General features: G+C 37.7%; 2 protein-coding genes across 9 annotated transcripts in view; one reads left to right on the forward strand and one right to left on the reverse strand.

The window, feature by feature from the left end:
* Positions 1 to 23,278, forward strand: part of LOC147513617 (membrane steroid-binding protein 1-like) — a 48,985-nt gene that overhangs the window by 11,046 nt on the left and 14,661 nt on the right. The gene's annotated exons all lie outside the window — the stretch shown is intronic.
* LOC147513619 (chaperone protein dnaJ 6-like) lies at positions 1,411 to 7,861 on the reverse strand. 8 transcript variants are annotated; one of them, XR_015215558.1, is made up of 8 exons: positions 7,596 to 7,861; positions 7,456 to 7,472; positions 7,294 to 7,376; positions 7,111 to 7,194; positions 6,459 to 6,497; positions 5,682 to 5,919; positions 5,211 to 5,273; positions 4,488 to 5,042 (listed from the first exon to the last, which is right to left on the reverse strand). XR_015215558.1 is itself a non-coding variant. In XM_086596776.1 (7 exons), exons 1-7 carry the CDS (start codon positions 7,670 to 7,672, stop codon positions 5,037 to 5,039), a joined length of 369 nt encoding a protein of 122 aa, XP_086452902.1. In that variant the 5' UTR covers positions 7,673 to 7,861; the 3' UTR covers positions 4,488 to 5,036. The 8 variants fall into 8 exon arrangements, 5 of the variants coding, with proteins under 5 accessions (XP_086452902.1, XP_086452904.1, XP_086452901.1 ...); XR_015215560.1 differs by lacking the exons at positions 4,488 to 5,042; positions 5,211 to 5,273; positions 5,682 to 5,919 and adding exons at positions 1,411 to 1,956; positions 2,026 to 2,530; XR_015215559.1 differs by lacking the exon at positions 5,211 to 5,273.

Raw genomic sequence — 23,278 nt, forward strand, 5'->3', positions numbered from 1 at the left:
ATTCTGGCTCGAGAGGTCGATTTACTCGAAGAATGACGCGACCTAGTAACCATCAGAGTGGCAGCATATCATCAGACTCTAAAGAACTCATACAATAAGCGAGTCAATCCTCAATCTTTTCAACCTGGTGACTTAGTTTTGAAAAAGACTCAAGATGACTCTAAACTGGCACCAACATGGGAGGCCCCTTACATAGTGGAACGAGTCATCGGAAATGGAGCGTACTGGATAAAGACCCAAGAGGGAAAAACACTACCACGTCCATAGAACACATATTTGTTAAAGAAATTTTATCAATAAAATTGTCATGTGGTGGAAATCATATTCTTATTTACAGGAACTACATGTATATTTTACTTATGGTTTTCATTACAGCCTGCTCCGTTCAAGTTCACCAACAGACGCGGAGCTCGCTTTCTACGAGCCACCAACATATGCGACTACAAACACTCTCACGAGGTTCAAACGTTCACAACCTCACAACATTCTCTCTTGAGCTCATTGGCTCCATAGCCTCTCCAATTCTCACTAGTTGAGGACCTACAACTCTAGGATCAACTCAGTGAGAACGCTCTCTATGAGCAGCACACTTTCTTAAGCTAACACGCTCTCTTTAGCTCATTGGCTCCATAGCCTCTCCAATTCTCACTAGTTGAGGACCTACAACTCTAGGATCAACTCAGTGAGAACGCTCTCTACGAGCAGCACGCTTTCTTAAGCTAACACGGTCTCTTGAGCTCATTGGCTCCATAGCCTCTCCAATTCTCACTAGTTGAGGACCTACAACTCTAGGATCAACTCAGTGAGAACGGTCTCTACGAGTAGCACACTTTCTTAAGCTAACACGCTCTCTTGAGCTCATTGGATCCATAGCCTATCCAATTCTCACTAGTTGAGGACCTACAACTCTAGGATCAACTCAGTGAGAACGCTCTCTACGAGCATCACGCTTTCTTAAGATAGCATGCTCTCTTGAGATCATTGGCTCTATAGCCTATCCAATTCTCACTAGTTGAGGACCTACAACTCTAGGATCAACTCAGGGAGAATGCTCTCTACGAGCAGAACACTTCCTTAAGCTAATTCTTAGGCTTCTCAGCCTCTACATGCCTTATTTATTGTAGACCTACACTCCTAGGCTACAACGATGAAAGGTCAAAACAATATGCAAAAGCAGTTGAACATAAGCAGAATACATGCATTCCTTAACATTCAACATGTGAACTGCCTGAATACACTCAGGAAACCAATTCATAAATCCACCGATCTGCTGGGACTACCTAGAAATCCAGATCGATCCGAATACAAGTTCTGAAAACTATCGAATCGCCACATCGGCGGGGAAACCAGATTAAATTTCAAGATCTTTGTAACTAAAAAGAAGATTTAACCGCCGGGCAAGCCTGGGAAACCAATTCTATTGTTATTACTCTCTTACAGAGATAATAACAGACAAAACATTCAAAATATTTCACAACTTACATCCAAGAATACAAATCCAGCAACCATAGTCAAGAACCAGGAACAATGTGTTTATTATCAACAGGCACAGCGGGAGCAGCACTGGTCGAAAGAGCGTTCCTCACATCTCTTGGTACGACACATACTCGTACCCAGAGCCCCACGACCACACTCCTCTTTCAGCTGCAAGTACTTCTCTTCCAGTACTGCATATTCTCCGCATACCTGGTCGTATACGCCCTACGCCATTCGTGCAATGCCCTGGCAATGCTTAGCGTACTCCGTCACTACCGCTAGCTTCTCTCGCAAGTCAATCATCGAACTGACCAGCACCGACCTCTCATCAACAACGTCCTGGTGCTTTTTCATCATAGCCTTCAATTTCTTCTTGTCAGTCTCCCATTCATCTCGCATGCGTATCAGCTTGGTCTTCACATTTTCACCATTGTTAGCACGTTGAACAATATCTTTCAACTTATCATACCCAGCAAGGAACTACAAATAAAACACCAATGTTAGATTCGTCAGTTAAACGACAAAAAAAAAAAAAAATGAAGAGCTCACCAAACAACAAGCCATATCCATGGTCCCCAAAATCGTCCCCAGATCTTCATCTTCAAGCTCTGCCATATCACCATCCAGTACAATCCCTTCCAGAATGTAGGTCGCTATGGGTGCTGAGTGGAAGCTACAGTTAGAGCGTTTGAGTGTTTGACCATACGCTTCTTCCCCGTCTTCCCAACGTAGAAGAACTCGCTCCCCAGGTCGCCGACATGCTGCGCAGAGCTTTCACCAGCAACACTTTGGCCTTGACCCAGGTCGCCATGTTCCTCAGCAGTCAAGTCGGCCCCATCCCTACGACTAGGGGACTTGAGCACAATACCTCCAGTAGAGCGACCTGCAACTTTAGATCGTTTTCTACTTTTTGGATTAGGAGCAACCGCCTTACGTTTGCCACGATCGCATTCACGACGAGGCTCAAATTCTATCTCCTCCATCACGAGGGGGGAGGCTTCCCTCACCCCTCCATCATCAGCAACACTTCCACGTCGCCTGGCCATAGTATATTCTACAAACAACCCAACATTCAGCGAACTAACACAAAACGAGCAAAGAACAAAGACAAGCACCATGAAGAAGGGAAAACAATGAAAGACACTTACCTGCAATGAGCAAAGAATAAAGACAAGCACGTTGGAGAACAGCTTAAAGAAGAGTTAGAGCAAATACCCTTGAACTTCTAGCAACAATTCTTTTTATGTTCAAGTTGCATACCTTCCCAAGGCACATCATAACTACATCGAGACGCCAAACAACAGACCACCTAGCAACTATCATTTTGGTATCTCTAGCTGTTCATATTCCTACACGTGTCATGCACGTGCTGCGATCCTCTCTCACCAGAACACTCCGCAAGGGAGAACACCTCATATACACACGACGTTCCCCTGACCTCCCAAGTTACAGAGCCTTAGTACCTCTCACCATAGTACCAAATATCAGGATATGGCAAAATATCAACCTCTGATTTATGGATATGTATCGTGGATATATCCCCCTGTGTGGGGATATATTACATTGGGATATCTGCAAATATCGTGGATATATCGAGATATATCGATAAATATCGACAAATATCTACAGACTATGTGTGGGTATTTTTGACTGCAAATATCGTGGATATATCACAATATATCGACAAATATCGATAAATATCCACAAATTAATTATATTTTCTTTAAATGTGGTCATTGTAAAGGTTGAATTTGATCAGTCCTTACAAGTGTGAATAATGGGGAAGATTGTAATGGGTCGAGTTTTGACTGAGCTCGCTTTGGGACGAGCTGCCTACGTATCAAGTTTTTGTGATGAACTTGAATCAAGCCAGACGTAGTTTCTCTCCTCTATTTTATAGGTAAGCATAGTACAAAATATCAGGATATGGGTATTTATCAATATTCAATTTCTGGATATGTATCGTGGATATATCTCTCTCTTTGGAGATATTTGAGATTGTTTCACATACAAATATCGTGGATATATCCAAAATATCGACAAATATCGTGAATATTGTGAGTATTTCTTGATATATCATGATACATTATTTATATTTATTTGAAATATAATGGTAAATATTAAATAAAATTGTTATATACACAAAATATTGCCAAATACGCCAAATATCGCAAATATCATCAAAATATCACCGATATTTACAGTCGTATATATCTCTGAACATATCGTTATATTTATATATCTTTCTCTGAAATCTGGATAGATATCCCCAAATATCGCGATATATCGGGATATTTTGTACTATGTAGGTAAGTACCCAATGCTTCCCTCTTTTCTCCGTCAACTCAGGTCCCTGTCTTGATGAGAATAAATGAGCTTTTAGACAGTGTATTCATTAGCGCAACTGATGTTATGGCTTTAACCAACATAGCTACGTTGAGCGTTACTGCCCGTTGCGTGCATGTGCCAGGTTGTCACCTCATTCTGAACGAGGTGTTATGTTGTAACGATCTGTCATGAGTCCTGGAGGTTGTCACCTCATTCTAGACGAGATGTTATGTTGTAACAATCTATCATGAGTCCTGGAGGTTATCACCTCGTTCTGGACGAGGTGTTATGTTGTAACGATCTTCCATAAGTTTTCCTGATTCGTGTTGGACACGTGCATAATATATATAAATATATTATTCCCTCACAGTCGTACTTTTAATATAAATTACTCTCTAATGCTCAAAAATACACCTCATAATTCCTACATATTACATTGACTTTTCATTATTTAACAATGAATCTTAAATTTTTTTTCTACATATTACAATACTTGTTGCACTTGCACTAAGCGTTCAATCATATAAGCGATCTATTAGATCTTCGTTGTGATTGAATCCATGATAAGAGCGTGAAGGCCTGCAACCCCGATGTCCATAGATGCCTCGCATATAGAGTATATCCAACACTCTAACGCCTTGAGACGCGACCAACATAACTCCAATCCACTTCATCGGTGTCAATAGGGCGTGTTCAAGTACATCACTTGCCAAAACCATACTCCCACTAGTATCCTCCCATCAATCGCCATAAACCGCATCCATCATCTTGATCAGGCAATCTACAACATATTGCAGCCCTTTGGTTGAAGCCAGGATTTTACATCCTTTAATAGAGGTTGTTATTTGGGACAATAGGGGAAGCATAAATAAAACAGAATAGAATGATCTTGGTTCATCCTCACCCTTGATGAAAAGAAGGTACTCAAGAAGATCCAGAGCCTTTAGCATGTAAGCAAAGGGTGATTCCGCAAAATACTTCCCAACAAACAACACTTAATTAAGAAAATCCTATCCTTTTCTATGATCATGATCCTTTGCCTCTTGCAAGAATTCTAGGACCTTACCCATCGTCTCATTCGGACCATTGACCATCATTATTCCCATGTTTTTATCAATATAACTCTCATTGATTTCATAGACGTTTTCTGCTGAGACTGAATTCATCATCTTTTCTTATGATGATTCCTTCACATATGAATCTTCAGTACAGATGCACGCACACAAGAACAACTAGCCCTAACATTTCCAGAGAGATAAGAGATAAGAGAATGAAGATAACAAGAAAACAACAAAACAATCACTGAATACTAAAGACACGTGGCATTTACAATTATTACAAAACTCAGAACGTGATACAGACCAACTAAGCAAAACCCAAACTACACAGAGACAGAAAAATCTTACAAAAATTTCGGCAGAATTTCCTCTATATTTTCGACATTTCATAAACTTAAATCCTGTTATAACCTGAAAATTAAAATAATACAACTCTCATTTATTCAACATTTCCAAGATATGTATATATATGCTCCACTACCCCACTTCCAAGATATTTAACAAACACATTAAATATCCGCTTCCATAACAAAATAAATGAAAGTTACACAAAATGAAATTACAGTACATGAGATACAACAAATTATCTTGTAACATTTTGAACTCACATGTGGAAGAGCTCGAGTTTATGCCTTCATTATGGATTGCTAGCCTTTGTTAAATTTCTTTTACTTTATATTCCATAATGTCAGAGTTAACACATATTTTCTCTATAGTATCTTTAATACGTTGTAAGATATTGTTTCTTTCATTTCGTAAAACATTACCATCATTTGCTGTATTTATCTCCATAATTGTGAATAACACAGTGATTTGTACCTTTAACACGTTCTTTTCTCAATTCCGGACTCAATTACTTGTCGGAACATGTCTCAAATTTCCTTTCCACACTTCGAGCATTTCTCAACATTTTTGCTTCCTCCGCCAAAATGTACTTTAAGCCTTGTAATGCCACCTCCATCTAAAATCTTATCACAGTATTTGCACTGTGTCCCATTTTTATTTCCAGAGATACAGATAACGTGGTCCCACCCGATATCAAATCCCTTTGGCATTTCTAATCTCATTTAACACAAACGAAAATAATTTAATATATACATCAAACCAAAATATAATTAAATTTGATGATTCATATTTAAAAATACATGAATCAAGTACGTGGTCCTATAACTCAAATTCCAACGTTGCCTTAATTGTGTCTGGCGTTTTTTCTACATTTAATTCTAATAGTCAAGTATCCAAATATTAACAACATCAAACAATAACAGTCAAGTTCAAAATTGGCATCCGGGCTTGTGATCGGAATTAACCAATCTTTAAACAAAAGACCAACCTGTTCCATAACCACAAAGAAGACCTTACTCTCATTTCAAGAATCACCTAGACAGAGAAGATGGGGACCCAAGTGGTGCTTGCATTCGTCAAAACTTAAAAAAGGTTCTCACTTTAAAATTCCGACGCTTAAACTTGTCTACTGAACAACATAAATAAACACATTTTCATCAATCTCTCATCATATATCATCAAACGTGTAGGTTAATCAATCAACTGTCCAAATTGTGGTTGAAGTAACCTTAAATAATTTAAATGAAATACCTGATCATACACAAATTGCATATTTTTGTCTCCTAAGACCTACAAAACAGCACAGGAGACCACTTGTTAATACGTACACAAACAAGTTTGCCATTTTCTCTGCAGATGCAAGTATGAAGTGTAACCAAAAGTTAGTTAGCATGTGCGGATGCGCCTTAGGCACAACATAAACACACAATTACACATCCGTTTGCAAAATTTGAGAAACAAGAATCACAAGAATAAATTTCAAAAACACCAAGGAACCCAAGCAGACTAGAGCCAAGTAGAATCTGTTCATTTACAATTACGAATGGAGAACTTTCTGTACAACTGTGGAATGCTCCAAAAAATATGACGCGCCTCAAGCAGATAATTGAAAGATAGAATATCAGGCTCATAGTAGGTAACAAAACTGGCAACAATGGTAGTAGTGGCAGTGGAAAAAGGGATGTTGATCATTGATAAAGAACAGGAGGAGAGAATCGAATTTTTTAGGAATCCTACAAATTGGTAACCAAGCACTTCAAATGGCCCTAAGAAACAGCTTTTCGGCCCCAAAGTAAAGAGGGGAGTACCTGATACCTATGTAAACATTCTTTACCCTAGTCCATATAGTCATATGATCAATGGAAAAGAATGAACATCTCCGCTATATGGTAGAATATAATACCTCATAAGCTTTTTGAAGTTGTTGAAACATTCTTTTGGCATTAGCATCATCTTTGTTTTTATCTGGATGGAGCCTCTTTGCAAGCTACAGAAGCATAGAGTTACAAGAGTTCCATAAAAAACCAGTAAAAATTAAGTAAAGGACAGTGAAAGAAGACGGGTATTTCATAAGATGAAAACATACTCGATGGTAAGCTTTCTTGATTTCAGGTGCAGTTGCATCCTTGCTAACACCAAGAGTTTCATAATAGTCCATGGACATTGATCCTATAAATGCAAAAGAGAAACGTAAGAAGTAGTTTGCAGTAAAACATTGTTTGAGTTTAAGGTGTAAGTAGTAGATTACCAGTAGCATGAATAAACCTGATGCAACCCAAAGTTTCATAAAAGAATGCTCGAGTATCAAACAGTTATAATTGAAAGAGTAATCATCAATTAGTTGTAGAGCATCAAAAATCAAAAGAGATAATGAAAAAGACATCTTACAGTATAGGGAGACCCCATCCTCCTTGGAGATAAAAGAGAGACGAGTTTTGCACCATTGAAGGCTTGAAGTGCATCATTAACACAAAGTCTCAGCTCAATAATTTATTTATTTATGGCTTATTAGGGAAAATAACGCTCCATAAATTCTCAACACAAGAAGTAGGGTTGAAAGAGATTTATTATTTTACTACTGGTAATCTACAATTTCTTTCTTTCCCTCGCCACCAGCACCACCAATTATATCCGAAAAATATCGTGATTAAAACAAAAACCTGTTATATCGTCAAAATATCGCGATATATATACAAATATTGTCGATACTTACACTGGTATTTATCCTAATTAAAATCTTGATATTTATATACCCATATCTGAAATCTCGATATTTATCGCGATATTTTGTAGTATGCCTCTCACTATTTGGTCCTACAACGCCAAGACTGATCAAAGAGCAGGACGCTCACTCAGGCCCACATGTTACTTAGCCTCACCGACTCTTACCAAGAGTCGCATACACAGCCAGACAATTACAACATTATTAAGAATATCACATTCAAAGCATCAAGGAACTAAGCAAAAACAAGAAACATGCATTTAATAAAGGCAAAAGAATGAACTGTCCGGCCAAACTCAGGCTCCAGCTCGTCTACTAACCGAGCTGCCGAGTCTACTCAGAAAATCCAACTCAGTTAGCCACCATTCATCATCCCATGACCTCCCCAAAATAGTCCGGGAAGCCAGGTCGTTCAAAGTACAACAAAAGAAACCTACTAAGTACGGCGAACTGCCCAGGTTACCCTAGAAAACCAGCTCTAATGTATCACAGTATACAATATCAACACAGGACAAATCACTCACAACTCACGAATTCAAGAAAGAACAGACAAATTTTCAGTAGACAGGGGATCCAGTTCAACTTCTGCAGCGTTCCCATCACCTGCAACATTAGAGAGACCAGCAACATCCACATCCACAAGCACGTCAGAAGCGACCTCTTCAAGTTGGGACTCAACGACCTCCAGAGCTGGTGTAGAGGAGATAGGAGCATCACATGCATCTCCCAGTACATGTACCATTGGTGTACTAGAAGCCCCGCGTTCATGCTCCTCTTTGAAAGCTTTGTACTCTGCCTCCAGCTCGGCGAAATCAGCATCCAGCTCCTTGTAAGCTTCAATAGTATAACACCCCGTGTTTTATTTGCTTTTCCTAGAAATAATAATAATAATAAATAATAATAATAATAATGTAAATAGAATACAGAAATAGAATATCCAGTAGATTTTGGAAAAAAAGCCCGTAAGTAAGTAGATAGGATAAAAGCCCGTAAGTAAGTAGATAGGTTTAAAACCCGGGTTTTTCGGGGAGGTTTGAAAAACGAGAAAATAGGGGTTTCTCACGTAGAGTTTTTTTTAGAAAAACAAAACGAGAGTTTTGTTAAAAAGTGAGAGTTTTAATCGAGAAAAAACAGAGTTTTGAACGAGGAAGATAATCGGTTCGTGGATGAGAGACGACGGGTTTCGATTTCGGGAGCCGCTCGGCCGCTCAATTTTAACAGTGAGTAGTCATACTAGATTATATTTTTTTTATTGGTTTCGATTTAAACATACCAGTAATGCCGTTCTTTCTCAAATTTCTATTTTTTTGTCAACTCTGTTAATGGTTAAACACCATTTTGAACCCCTGATCAATTAGGACGACTCTTGGCAATTAAACTGCCGAAGTCTGGACACCGGTGGCTGATGGCGTCGCCATCAGCAGCACCAAACCGTTCTTTGTTCTTTTTTTGTATGGTTCTTATTTTGTTCTGTGAAATGGTTACTGTGAATGTTATTGATGTTAGAAGGGTTGTGTGTTGAGTGGAGGTGGGCTGCTGAAGCTCCTAATGGCGCCCAAATCAGCACCAAACCGTCCTGTCTCTGGATCGTTTGGATTAATGTTTTGTTTAGTTTTGTTGTGAGTTTATGGTTGGAATTGAACATGGAGGATGTGGGGTAAGGTGTGGAGGGTTGTGTGTTGAGTGGAGGTGGCTCAGTGGTGCCGAGCAATACCTGTGGAAGCTCTGAGAAAGCTTTAATGGCGTCGGTCGTTTTTTTTCAGTATAACAGAATCATGCGTTGTTGATATGGGTAGATAGGGTTTTTCTCCCTGAACCAAACCGCGGGGTTTCTTTTTACCATGGGTGGCCGGTGGTGGCTGTGTGGTGGTCGGTGGTGGTGGAAGTTTTGTTTGAGGAAGGAGATGAACAGTGACCCACGATTTGGGCTTGGGCAAAATCGTGGTGGGCTATATGTTTTGTTTGATTTTTTTTAAATTTTAGACTATGGGCTTTGGGCTTTTGGGTTTTTGGAGTTTAGGCTAGGTTGACTTTGACTGTTGACCAGAGTGGACTCTGACTTTGACTGTTGACCAGAGTGAACTTTGACTTTGACTTTGACCATGGTTGACTTTGACCAGTTGACCCGAAAATTTGACTTTTTCCTAAAATTATGATTCGGTCTAATAGGATAAGTCTAAGACTATTAACGTGCTTGGCTTTAGGCTAAAACCTTTCTATATATACGTGTGTACGTGTATTAACTAATATGTGATTGTGCAGTATTTTATAATATACAACGTGGACACTTAGACATCTATGAAACTAATAACGCGTAAACCAAAAATACATTTATTAAGCTACTCATTCGTTCTCTGAAATGATATATAAAATAAAGTTCAATAATGCGTAAATAAATTTACCGCACTATTTTAGAACTCCACGCCTCAATTTTAGAATTAAGTTTTATGACCGGCTGATGTCATATGTTAGGTGGGCATTTATTGAATGTGCCATAAATGGCCCGTTAAAGCGTTATCTATGGGTATTCATTGAATGTGCCATGAATGACTGATTGTTTGACTACCCTAGAGAGGAACTAAGGTATTCGGCCATGTTAGTTAGTTGAATTCCTCGAGTGTACGGAATGTAGGATTGGGCATTCCTTGAATGTGGCAGGAATGACCCAGGGCATTCATTGAATGTGCCATGAATGGCCCGTTAGTGATTTGATAGGTATTCCTTGAATGTGGCGGGAATGACCTAAGGTACATAGGTTGTGAAATGGGTGTATAAGAAAAGTAATTGATTAATTGATAAGAGAAATGGATTTGTTTATACGAGTGTGCTTGGGTTTACCTTTGAATACATATAGAATATCTACATATGCTATATATACAAGTTCTAACTTTCTTTTGCAGGAGGGTAGGACTTAATAACATTTTGTGCAGGGACGCGGTCCTACCATTATACAGCGGCGGATATCGGTAAGTGTAATTCAATTATCTAGATATTAAAAGGAGTTATTAGAATGAGTTAATAAGATGGAAGTTAATAAAATGGAAGTTTTGCTTGGGAAGAAATTATGCCGGTTAAAATGACTAACTACTACATCTTCCAAGCCGTGAATGATTAAGTTATGGGATAATATAAAGTGATTGTTTGAATAATTAAAGTATGATAATGGTTTTATGTGTTTAGTCTACTCATACCAAAGAAATTCAATTTGTCAATCCATGTTTGCTTTGTTTTGGCAACGTGGGGTGTGTTCTTAGGAACATAGGTGGAAGCGGAACCGCCATGCGCGTGATTAGGATTCGCGGCCCGAGCAGTCCCCGAGTTTATTCTATTAGGTCTGTTCTTTTGGAAGTATGTAATAGCGTAATTTCATAATCATATGGAATGAGAATACGATGTTGAGGACCTGTTATTCTTAGAATTTTTATATTGATGATTTTTGAATGGAAGAGAGACATTTTGGAGATTTTTTTGTTGTTAAGATTATTTATGATGTGGGTTTTAGGTTTTGACATGTGTAGTATCCACCCCGTCATAGCCTGGGTTTTTAGACAATTGAATATAGTGATGTTTGAGATATTTATATTTCAAATATTCATTATTTTTAATTGTTTAGAAAATCGGGCTGTGACATTTTGGTATCAGAGCTTAGGTTAGTCTAGATTTGGAAGGTCTAGGTGATCCTCGGAATGTGGTGATTGGTTGGGTGTGTTTGAGTTTAAGATGTTTGAAGTACTAATAGAAGTCCATTTTGTTTTAAGGTGATGGCTGGAGATGACAATGACATTACTGGTACTGGAAGTAATACTATATCTGGCGATTTGGGAGCTATATTAACTTCGGTTGGTGGAAACTATTCGGAGGGTCAACATGCTAATCTAGGGATCCTTTTGCTAGGAGAAACAAGGATTTTATAACTTTAGGAGGCCGGTTCAAGGGAGAGAAAGGGGCCATTGATCTTTGAAAATGGGTTACTATGTGTGAATCCGTGTTTGCTAAGATGCAACTCACCGAGGTGCGTAGTGAGTTGGCTTCTCACCAGTTGGAGGGTCACTTTATTTTGGTGGAGGTCTATCAAGGATAATATGGATGTGGGAACTATGACTTGGGAGGATTTTCGTGTAAGATTTGAGGGAAGGTTTGTTCCTAATGCCGTTAAGTAAGGAGCAATTAATCGAGGAATTCTTTCATCCGACCCAAGGAGGAAAAACTGCTACTTCGAGCACGCGACTAAGTTCAATGAACTATCGAGGTATGCTCCTTATCTAGTGGATACCCAAGTAAAGAAGAACCGTGGTTCATCCGCGGACTAGAGCCATATCTATCGAAGTTATTTGATACCCTTTGATTCAAACTTTCGATCGTGTGTTAGATTTGGCATTAAGATATGAACAATTGGACAATAGACCCAGAGATGAGAAGATTAAAGAGGATGCCCCCAAACAAGCCAGCTTACACCTTATTTCTAGTCAGCCACGTCAAGGGCAGAGAAAAAGTCAGCATCACCCATATGATAGGCAAGCAAGTAAGCATGTGAATAAGGACATTAGTGCTTCGCTAAAGAGATTTGATGGTAATTGTTTGAACTGTGGGGAAGTTGGACATACTATTCGAAGATGTCCTAAACCAAATGAACAAGTAGGCAAGTGTTATAAATGTGGGCAGCTGGGACACTATGCTAAGAACTGCACTGGTTAATGTTAGGTATGTTTGAATTTGTTGTTTGCTAGTTTCCTTTATTGGTACTTAGCATGTAAGAAATTGTCGTATGATTATGAAAATAAAATGCTGGTTGTTTTAACGGTTAGCTTCTTATGATTTATAATTGAAATTATTCAGCATGTTATAGTGTTGTTTTCCTAACGGAGTTTTCTATTTTAAGTAAGTATTGGCTAAAGAAGAAATTGGTATTTTAAAATTTCATATTTGAGTAAATTGGAATTATCCAAGGAATAAAGAAACCCTTTTGATAAAGGTTGGATTTGAAATATTTGATATTGTCCAAGTTATGTATATCGTTGGTGTGTGATCCAATATACATAACATCTCTCTCAGATGCATCGTTGAGTTTGATCCAGTGTGTACATGTACATCGTTGGAGTGTGATCCAGTGTGCATACCACACATCGTTGGTGTTTGATCCTATGTGATGGTAGAGAGTTAGTATGCATCGTTGGTGTGTGAACCAGTGTATACTTGCATATCGTTGGTGTGTGAGCCAGTATGCATGCATCACATTGTAGGTGTTTGATCCTATGTGATGGTGGACATAGTATAGGCCGTTGATAATATGAATCAGTCTATACGTTTTATTTTTTTCTTTTCTTTTCGAACATGTGGTGTTTGTGAGACACTGAGAGAAATGTTGATATATGTGTAAACACTAAGGTGGTGGATGAAACATATGAGTTTTTAAACAAATAGTTTTGACAAGAAAGATCGTTAAAAAGGAAATTATCATAGGTATATTTTTTTTAACGCTTTGGATTTGTTGGGAAATACTAAGAGTGGAACTAACTGCCTCGGTGTGAGAGGAACTACATTGCCTTCTTAGTATGATTTAACTCGAAGAATATGAGTTTTGATAAATTGAGAAATAATGAGTTTACTTAAGTGTTGAAAATTAAATAAACTAATTACGTTTATTCCTTTAAAGGTGTGTATACTTGCGTATACACGTATGTCTCATTTTTATTGTTTGACGTACTGTTTGTTTGGTTAATCTACACTCTACCTTGAATCTCGGGACGAGATCCTTTTAAGGTGTGTATATTATAACACCCCGTGTTTTATTTGCTTTTCCTAGAAATAATAATAATAATAAATAATAATAATAATAATGTAAATAGAATACAGAAATAGAATATCCAGTAGTTTTGGAAAAAAAGCCCGTAAGTAAGTAGATAGGATAAAAGCCCGTAAGTAAGTAGATAGGTTTAAAACCCGGTTTTTCGGGAGGTTTGAAAAAGCGAGAAAATAGGGTTTCTCAATGAGAGTTTTTTTTAGAAAAACAAAGCGAGAGTTTTGTTAAAAAGTGAGAGTTTTACTGAGAGAAAAACAGGAGTTTTGAACGAGGAAGATAATCGGTTCGCGATGAGACGGCGAGGGGTTTCGATTTGAGTCGAGCCGTTCGCTCAAATTTTAACAAACGAGTAGTCATACTAGATTATATTTTTTTATTGGTTTTCGATTTAAACATACCGATAATGCCGTTCTTTCTCAAATTTCTATTTTTGTCAACTCTGTTAATGGTTAAACACCATTTTGAACCCCCGATCAATTAGGGACTAACTCTTGGCAATTAAACCGCCGTTCGATCGGGACCGCGGTGATGGCGCCATCGCCAGCCTCAAACCGTTCTTTGTTCTTTTTTTTGTATGGTTCTTATTTTGTTCTGTGAAATGGTTACCGTGAATGTTATTGATGTTAGAAGGGTTGTGTGTTGAGTGGAGGTGGGTCAATTTGAAGCTCTAATGGCGCCAAATCAGCACCAAACCGCCCTGCCTCGATCGTTTGGATTAATGTTTTGTTTAGTTTTGTTGTGAGTTTATGGTTGGAATTGAACATGGAGGATGTGGGGTAAGGTGTGGAGGGTTGTGTGTTGAGTGGAGGTGGCTCAGTGGTGCCGAGCAATACCTGTGGAAGCTCTGAGAAAGCTTTAATGGCGTCGGTCGTTTTTTTTCAAGATAAATGTAATCATCGTTGTTGATATGGGTAGATAGGGTTTTTCTCCCTGAACCAAACCGCGGGGTTTCTTTTTACCATGGGTGGCCGGTGGTGGCTGTGTGGTGGTCGGTGGTGGTGGAAGTTTTGTTTGAGGAAGGAGATGAACAGTGACCCACGATTTGGGCTTGGGCAAAATCGTATGGGCTATATGTTTTGTTTGATTTTTTTTAAATTTTAGACTATGGGCTTTGGGCTTTTGGGTTTTTGGAGTTTAGGCTAGGTTGACTTTGACTGTTGACCAGAGTGGACTCTGACTTTGACTGTTGACCAGAGTGAACTTTGACTTTGACTTTGACCATGGTTGACTTTGACCAGTTGACCCGAAAATTTGACTTTTTCCTAAAATTATGATTCGGTCTAATAGGATAAGTCTAAGACTATTAACGTGCTTGGCTTTAGGCTAAAACCTTTCTATATATACGTGTGTACGTGTATTAACTAATATGTGATTGTGCAGTATTTTATAATATACAACGTGGACACTTAGACATCTATGAAACTAATAACGCGTAAACCAAAAATACATTTATTAAGCTACTCATTCGTTCTCTGAAATGATATATAAAATAAAGTTCAATAATGCGTAAATAAATTTACCGCACTATTTTAGAACTCTCCACGTCTCAATTTTTAGAATTAAGTTTTATGACTGTTGATGTCATATGTTAGGTGGGCATTTATTGAATGTGCCATAAATGGCCCGTTAAGCGTTATCTATGGGTATTCATCGAATGTCTTGTGAATGACCCGATTGTTTGACTACCCTGTAGAGGAACTAAGGTATTAGCGCTTTATGGTTAGTTGAATTCCTCGAGTGTAGACGGAATGTAGGATTGGGCATTCCTTGAATGTGGCGAAATGACCCGCGGGCATTCATTGAATGTGCCATAATGGCCCGAATAAGAATTTGATAGGTATTCCTCGAATGTATGGGAATGACCTTTAAAAGGTACATAGGTTGTAGACACTACAACAGAAGGTCCGGTCCAGCAACGCGACTCTTTTTGCAACGCCCTAATTTTATTGGTAAAGCATAACATTTGCAACGCCTAATGGGGCTGCTAAAATGTTTCGGTCTTATTAGTACCAGTTTATTGGGATTTAATTGTTGCCATGCTAACTGGCATCGCAAAAGCTTTCATTTGAAATTTTCTTTTACTTAGAATTTCATTTTTATTGAAAAAATTGAGCACTAGCTACGCTGCAATAGTTGCAAAAAGGTATTTTGGATTTAGCAACGCCTTTGGCGTCTTTAATAAGTTTTATATTTGTTCTCCCAATTTATTTATTTTTTCTGTACCATAGTATTTGCAGCGTCCATTGGTGTCACATAAGGCCAGTAAATGTTTAATATTGGGCGGGATCATTTTCGTTGGAAATAGTTTTCGCGTCCCACTAAAATTCTAAGCGATAAAAATTTGGGAAACCAAAAGAAACCCTAAAAAAAACTACCACTGCTAAAAAAAAACAAAAACATTCTTCACCGACTGACTGACGAAACCGATCGTACTACAAAATATGTAAGGATATTTTAATTTTATCTCTTCTTCTTCTTCTTCAAACTGGTTTTTCATTGTAATGTTTTTTCTTTTTCTTTTTTTTACTCATTTCGTCCATTCTTAATTAGACCATTGGTCTTGTTTTAGCTTAAATCAGGCGAATCGGCAATGTCAAAGCTTCCTTGATTACTGATTGTCGACTGGTACGTCCTTTAAATTGAGATAATCTCCTCGCTTATATACTTTAAGTTCCGATTTTTGGTTTTGAATTCTGGAATTAAAGTTACAATCTTTAAACGAATTGAAGTTTGAAGTTACCAAAGCTCAAATATTTTGCAGTGGTTTATTCTATTTCATACTCCATTCTCTCTTAACCCCTTATCGTAATTTATTTACCTTTTTATTGTTTATCTATAGGAATTAAGGTTCTCGCCATTGTTTCTGTACACAATCCCTGCAGTGTTTCAGGTTTTAATAAACTTCTTAGTGATGTTCTCGTTAATTTATGAGTATGAATGATTTCTGATAATGGTTTTTGTGTATTATTGGTTCCTTGGTTGACCTTTGGATGTTTGGCAGTTCATTACTGAATTTTCTGTATGATTCTCCTTGTTTCATATTTGTTCAATTTATTTTGTTTAAATGTGTTATATATGTGTCAGGTTAAGTTATTGGTATAGAAAAGTTTTCTTTGGTTTTTGTTGTTACGTACCATGTAACTGAAGTGGTTTGAATTGGTACTGGTTTCCATTTAAGGATGATTAAATTAAAAAAAGTGAAGTAGGTGCTTGTTGGTTTCCAACTTTCCATCATGTGCCCGTGCTTTGCGAGCTGACTTATGTATGAGACCGAGTTGCCATTATCATTCTCTGATTTTGGTTGGTTGTAAAACTTTTTATTATGTGTATAGATTTGGCATTGGGTCTTGATCCATTTGATACCTATTGATGTCCCATTCTTTACCTTTTGTGCTCCCACCATGGCTACTGCTTTGGCCTTGTCCATTTTCTTCGTGCTGCTACTGTTATTTTTTTCGTCTTTCTTCTCCTTGCACACGATAAGTACGTTGTGGACAAAATATTAGGCGCATGCTTAAGAGGTTTTAGGTGTCATCTTCACAAGTATTATAGGAGTTTTAGAAATGATGGAGTCGCACGATCACACCCTTAGAGTGGCTTGGCACAAGAAAAATGGAATGCATGTTGTGATTGGTTTAGAAAAGATTTCAAGGTAATATACCTTATTGTGCTAATTTGGCAACTACTATGGAGAGTGTATGTCTTCCAAGTATTACGCTTATAATAAGGGTTGTGTTGAAATGATTCTAGCACTACTCATTACATATGGCAATCTTGTGTCCGGTTTTATATTTTTGCTAGCTTTGGTTTTGATATTATATTTATTTTATTGCAGAAAATTAGCGAGCAAAATTCAAAAAGCTCCCAACAAACCATTGTGGTGGTTCAAAGCCATTCCGAGGATACTTGGAGGAATCTGTAATATTTTTTATTTACATTCATTTGGTTGCTTTTCCGCAATTTGATATTATTTGAAGTAAATTATAAAGGAATACGTTTTCAAATCTTTTAAATAAGGACTCGAGACTTCGAACCTATTGGCAAGATTGAATTCTATCATCGAACCCACTTTAGTAGTAGTAAGGGATGGACTAGTCATGTTGCTAAAGAAAACTATGTAAGTAAATTTACTTGTATCTAGCTTTTACCATGGTACTTATATTTTTATATATTTATACCCAATTTAAACTTACAGGACCGAATACGACATCTTAAAGCTGAATCTGAAGTAGAAGGCGATGAGGCAAAGACCGAGGAAGAAATTTTTATTATAGTATTGGGTGTAAGGTCTGGATACTCCGAAGGGCTTGGGCATGGGGTCCTGCCAGAGTCATCTAGCTAGAAGTAAAATAGAGGATATGGTGGTCCGTCAAGCTAGGTTTGAGGCTTGGATGCTGAAGTTTAATGGCGGTTTTCCCTGGTACGTATGAACTGTATGTAATAAATTGATTGGTTGCATGCCTGATCGAGTAACTCCTTCTGTGATGTTTTGTGTTAGTCACAACTTTAATAAGTTATTATGGTTTCAAGTCCCTAAGTTATATGGTTGGATGTGCTGGTTAAATGATTGCTTTGGAAGTAACTATATTCTAGGAGTGTTTGGGGGCTGTAATAGTTTTTCATTTCTAGTGGCTTATGTTATAGTAATATTTGGTTATTTGGCATGTTTATGAGGTTGTGTAATCTGGGTCGGGATGTTGACCCTAAAGAGAAGATCAACTCTCTCTCTTTTCATACAAAATTTGCTTCTACTGCGTGGGAATCTTCTCTTGATATGAGTGAGGGTTCTTTTTCATGGCATGACTGAACTCCTAGTTAAGAGGAAGGGCAGGCTTGTTATAAACAAAATGGGGTAGCTTCTAAAGTGAGGGTGGGGTCTTCTCTAGTGGAAGGGCAAGCATGTTAATAGACGATTAAAACAATGGAAATATATTTCCAAAAGAGAGGTGAGATGTGATCTGCAATCATTTATTGTTATGTATATATAAAGTACAGCCATGGACTTTCACATATAGAACAAAAGGAGTACTATCATAGTGACTGATGCTATCATCCAGAAATGACCACTAATCAATTTGAAAGTAGGAACTGCTTGTCATCCTAAAAGCACATTCAAGTATGATTTCCTTAACAAATGATCAGTCATTCATAGTTTCAGACTATAGGCTACTATAAAACTGTCTTCACAAATTGTCAGATGCATTCTCTTTTGTCGTAGATTTTCGTAGAAGGGAATGAAACAACTCATTAGCTAGTAACCAGAAGAGTTTTAGCTATTGATCTCTTGTAGCAGTTGTCTTCCTTGATTTTGTTAAAGATATTATTGCTAGACATACTCGGTCTTAAGGGAGCAAGGAGAGGGGTAGTCATCTTGGGATCTGGAACTAAATATCAATCTGGAGGATCATTACCTTCCCCTCCCCCCTATGGAGTTGGTTTAATTTTGCTTTTGTGTTACTCCACCACCGGTGAAACTTCGATTTTCAGGTCACATATGATTGAATATTAGCAGACATCATTGGATATTTTTGGATCTAAATTTCGGTTAATGGCCTGTCTGATTTTGCTTATTGAACCTTGCTTGTGCTTTTTCAACATCTCATATACATTATCATCTATTATCAGTTTATCACATATGATTGAATATTAGCAGACATCATTGGATATTTTTGGATCTAAATTTCGGTTAATGGCCTGTCTGATTTTGCTTATTGAACCTTGCTTGGGCTTTTTCAACATCTCATATACATTATCATGTGACTATGAAGGCTTCCGGCGAAATACTTAGCATGAATGAAGTAAATTACTCATGCTTTGATATTGAAAAATACCAATTCATGCATGTCAGCCCTTTCGTTTATTTTGCTACCCATGAATCTCAAAGCTTAGGTGCAAATTGACTGCTCCAAAGGCTGATCTCAAAGCTCTTTGCTTTCTTCTTCTGCAGGCCATGGATTGAATGAAATTTTTTTGTTGACTTTCATCTTAACACCCAACTGTCTCCAAATCATGATCATGTAAGTGGATTTTTTTTTTTTTTTGCTTGCTATTTCTTTCAATTGGTTGAATTAGTATGACCCTTAATTATTCTTGACTGGCTGATGTAGTATGAGGACAAGATAACACAAAATAACACAAGAAATGTGCTGATTGGAATGGCATGGTGAGTCTCTCTGACACACACATACACATACACATAAACACACCGCACCTGTCTCCTCAGACATAGTCTATGTACCACAGACATATGTATAACAATCATCTATTTTTAGGTTTGATAAGAATGCAATAAGCACCCCTGTCAACATTTATATTTCCCTATTTTATCGTTAAAATGAAAATTACATTAGTCAAATATCATTATAATATAATATGGTGCATACTTGAGACTAGGTGCCCTCCCACTAGGTGGGTATCCACTGGAGGCAGTTCCATCGAAACAAAACCAACTATTGACGGAGTACTCCCAAGCGGGCTACTTTAGCATCTGTGCCTAGCGTCACGGTCTGCGGTGAGTGTCTGTTTTCTGTGCCATTTGTATTTCTTCTTCGGTTTCTACTTGTGTTATTTCATCTCTTCTTTTTATAACGGTATCTTATGCCGTATCTACTTGAAATTAGCCTGGAAAGAGCGATACTGTGAAGGCATCTGTTGATGGCCCAGCTTCTGGAGCTACTGAGTAAGCCCTTACTTAATAATACTTATTGGACATTTGTACCCACGTTGACTGTGATTCATTGTTTGCCTTCTCTTTAGTTTTGAGAAATTATGATAAGTTGATTGAAATTTATCTCTAATTGTTATGAATTCTGCAATATTGGCTATAGAAGTTTAAATAAGTATTTAGAAGAATACTTTGGAACTGCCTACCGCTCAATTCAATTAAGATACAAAAACACACAATTTGAATTGTAGCTCCTATGTTACACTTCACGCTGGTCCCAATTATTTAATGCTAGCTGTATTCTGTAAGTTCTTGATATATTCTTTCTGTGTCAACTATTATCGGTTTAAATGAGATCATTTGCTTTTACTATAGATTGCATGATCAAAGTTCAATCACAACTAGGCAGTCATTGCCAACCAAAGATGATGAAGATGCTCATTCTGCTACCTCGTATTTGTCTCCCCATGGACTTTCATTTTCTATTGATTATTTTCTTCATTTCCTATTTTTTTTAAAGGCTAATGATTTCATCAATATTGCCAGAAGTACCACTCGCTGGGTCAAGGAGGAGTAGTGGATCTGGATTTGCTTTCAGGTTGGATGAGCGTGCTGAAAACGGAAGGAGGTCTGATCACCTTAGTTTTTCAAAGGATTTTGACTTTTGATACTCACCAGATTAAGCTTGAAAACTATTCAAACTATTTCTTTGTTCTATTGGCCAGTTTTATTCAAAATAGAAGAGAAAATTCATGCTAAGGAAGTCGAAAAAATAACTTGCAGGCAAAATCAAAGGTATAAGGAACAGCTCTTAAATTTTATTGTTTTTCGTGGCTTTGATAAGGTATTTTCTAAGTTTCACTTTATCTAACCTTTGTGTTCATCTTTTAGGAGAGCCAGGAAGCAGATCTCAAGCAACTCAGAAAGAATCTGACATTTAAAGCTGCCCCCATGCCTACTTTCTATAAGGAACCTCCTCCTCCAAAGACCGAACTGAAGAAGGTAGACCATTGTATTTCATTTAATTTTGTGAGATGCTTTTAGGAAATAAAAGTCACCGCTTTTTTGTAGTCTGCAAGGTGATTGCATTTCGTTTAGCCTGCAGTATGGGTGATTATCTACTGCTTGATATATCTGGCTTGATAGACTATTTTCTCGTGGTAAATAAGCTCATTGGTTTGCTCAGTTCTGATTTGCACAGAGGCACTGCCACATCTTCTGGTTCCTGCCAAACCTTGCCACATTTTCCTTTTGATACTGTTGCAAAGCTCAATGTGGACAGCAAGTCAGTTTCGACTTGGTCAGTTGGAAATCGAAGATTTATCGGTGAGCCCATCTTCATTTCTAAAGGTGACAAAGAGGATGACGGATACCTCCTTGTAGTAGAGGTAAGAATGAACACATCAGAGTAGGTACTTACTCATGCTAAATGACAAAGAAGGCTGAATTTGGGGAACTGATCTTCCTTATAGAACAATAGAAATTCCCTATGTTATCCCCCTCGTTGCCATGTTATGTTGGGTGCATTTTGTATTTCAACATGTCCTTTGGGTTTCAAGGTAGTTACATATTATGGCAACACAGCCTAACCACATTAAAGAAAAAAAAAAGAGTATATGGTAACTTTTTTGTCTGACTCCGTTAATCACAAAAGTTGTGGAACTATCTACTCTCTCTCTGTTTTAATGGATGTTAATCTATGTTTTTGATTTTTCAAGTATGCGCTTTGAAGACAAAGATGTTACCTTGTGATTTTAGATCCAAGACGGATAGGAGAAGCTGATGCAGTCATAGCAAGGCTTGAAGTTCCCAAAAACTTAAATTTTCCCTCTTGCTTTTCATGGTTTTGGGCCGGAGAGAATTAGTTGTATCGTTTCGTATTTGATTGCATTATTTTTTACTTCGTTAAATAGTTTGTGTCGATAATTCATTTTATACATAATGACCCAATCATTACATACGCTTTCAAGAGGTGAGTGGAAGCAAAGCAATTATCAAATACAAATTATGTGTTATATATTGAAATTGCCATTGAAGGCGGCTAAAGCTTATGATCGTGCGACTTTCAATTCAAGATGCATGGAAGCAAATCATTTCTCGGATGCCTCTTCAAGACAGGAAAATTTGAATATCTGTGTCACCAGTTCACCACCATTGAGTCATGACAAAAAACATCGATATACTCGGGGAGAGTACCATGCGAACTCAAGTTGAGAAACAAATTTGAAAAAAAGAGTTGAATGTGTCGCCAGTCTGAAGTTGTTCAACCTGCTTTCGGATGACTTTGAGAAGATTTTGGATGGCAAGGGCTATTTATTATCGGCACTATATGCTCTAGTTCAAGTTCTCATATTTTCTCGTTTGTTTACACATGGGGTGGCCTAAGTAAGATGTTTTGGGTGTACATGTGGAGTTAATAATGAACGAATAAAAATGCATTTCTTTTGCCATTTCATTGTTGTTTTACCGCCAAATAAAGTGTGCTTTTCCTCGAATTTATATCATTCGCAACAATTTTGGTGTAGCTAAAAGATTTGATTCCCCGCCGTGAACGTAGACACTTTTGCCACACTTGGTGTGTCGCTAAATTTATGGACGCCCTGTTGTCACGCCAAATGTATAGCTAAAATTCAAACTTTCCAAGAACGGAAATAGTGTAGCAAAAGGTTGCCTTTTTATGATGTCTAGTTGTGGTACTAAAGGTATCACTTTTGCAACGCCATCCTAGTTGTTATTCTGAAGCTCTCTTTTTATACGCCAAAGCGTAAAAATAGTTTGAAATAAATTTGTAATTAATTTAATTTTCATAAATGAAGTAGCAACGGAATTAGTGTATTAGCAGCCCCCATAGGCGTCGCGAACAAACTAGGAACATTTGCCACGCC

Source organism: Coptis chinensis, chromosome 3 (assembly GCF_015680905.1).
Source record: "Coptis chinensis isolate HL-2020 chromosome 3, ASM1568090v1, whole genome shotgun sequence".
In the NCBI taxonomy this organism is placed as follows: Eukaryota; Viridiplantae; Streptophyta; class Magnoliopsida; order Ranunculales; family Ranunculaceae; genus Coptis; species Coptis chinensis.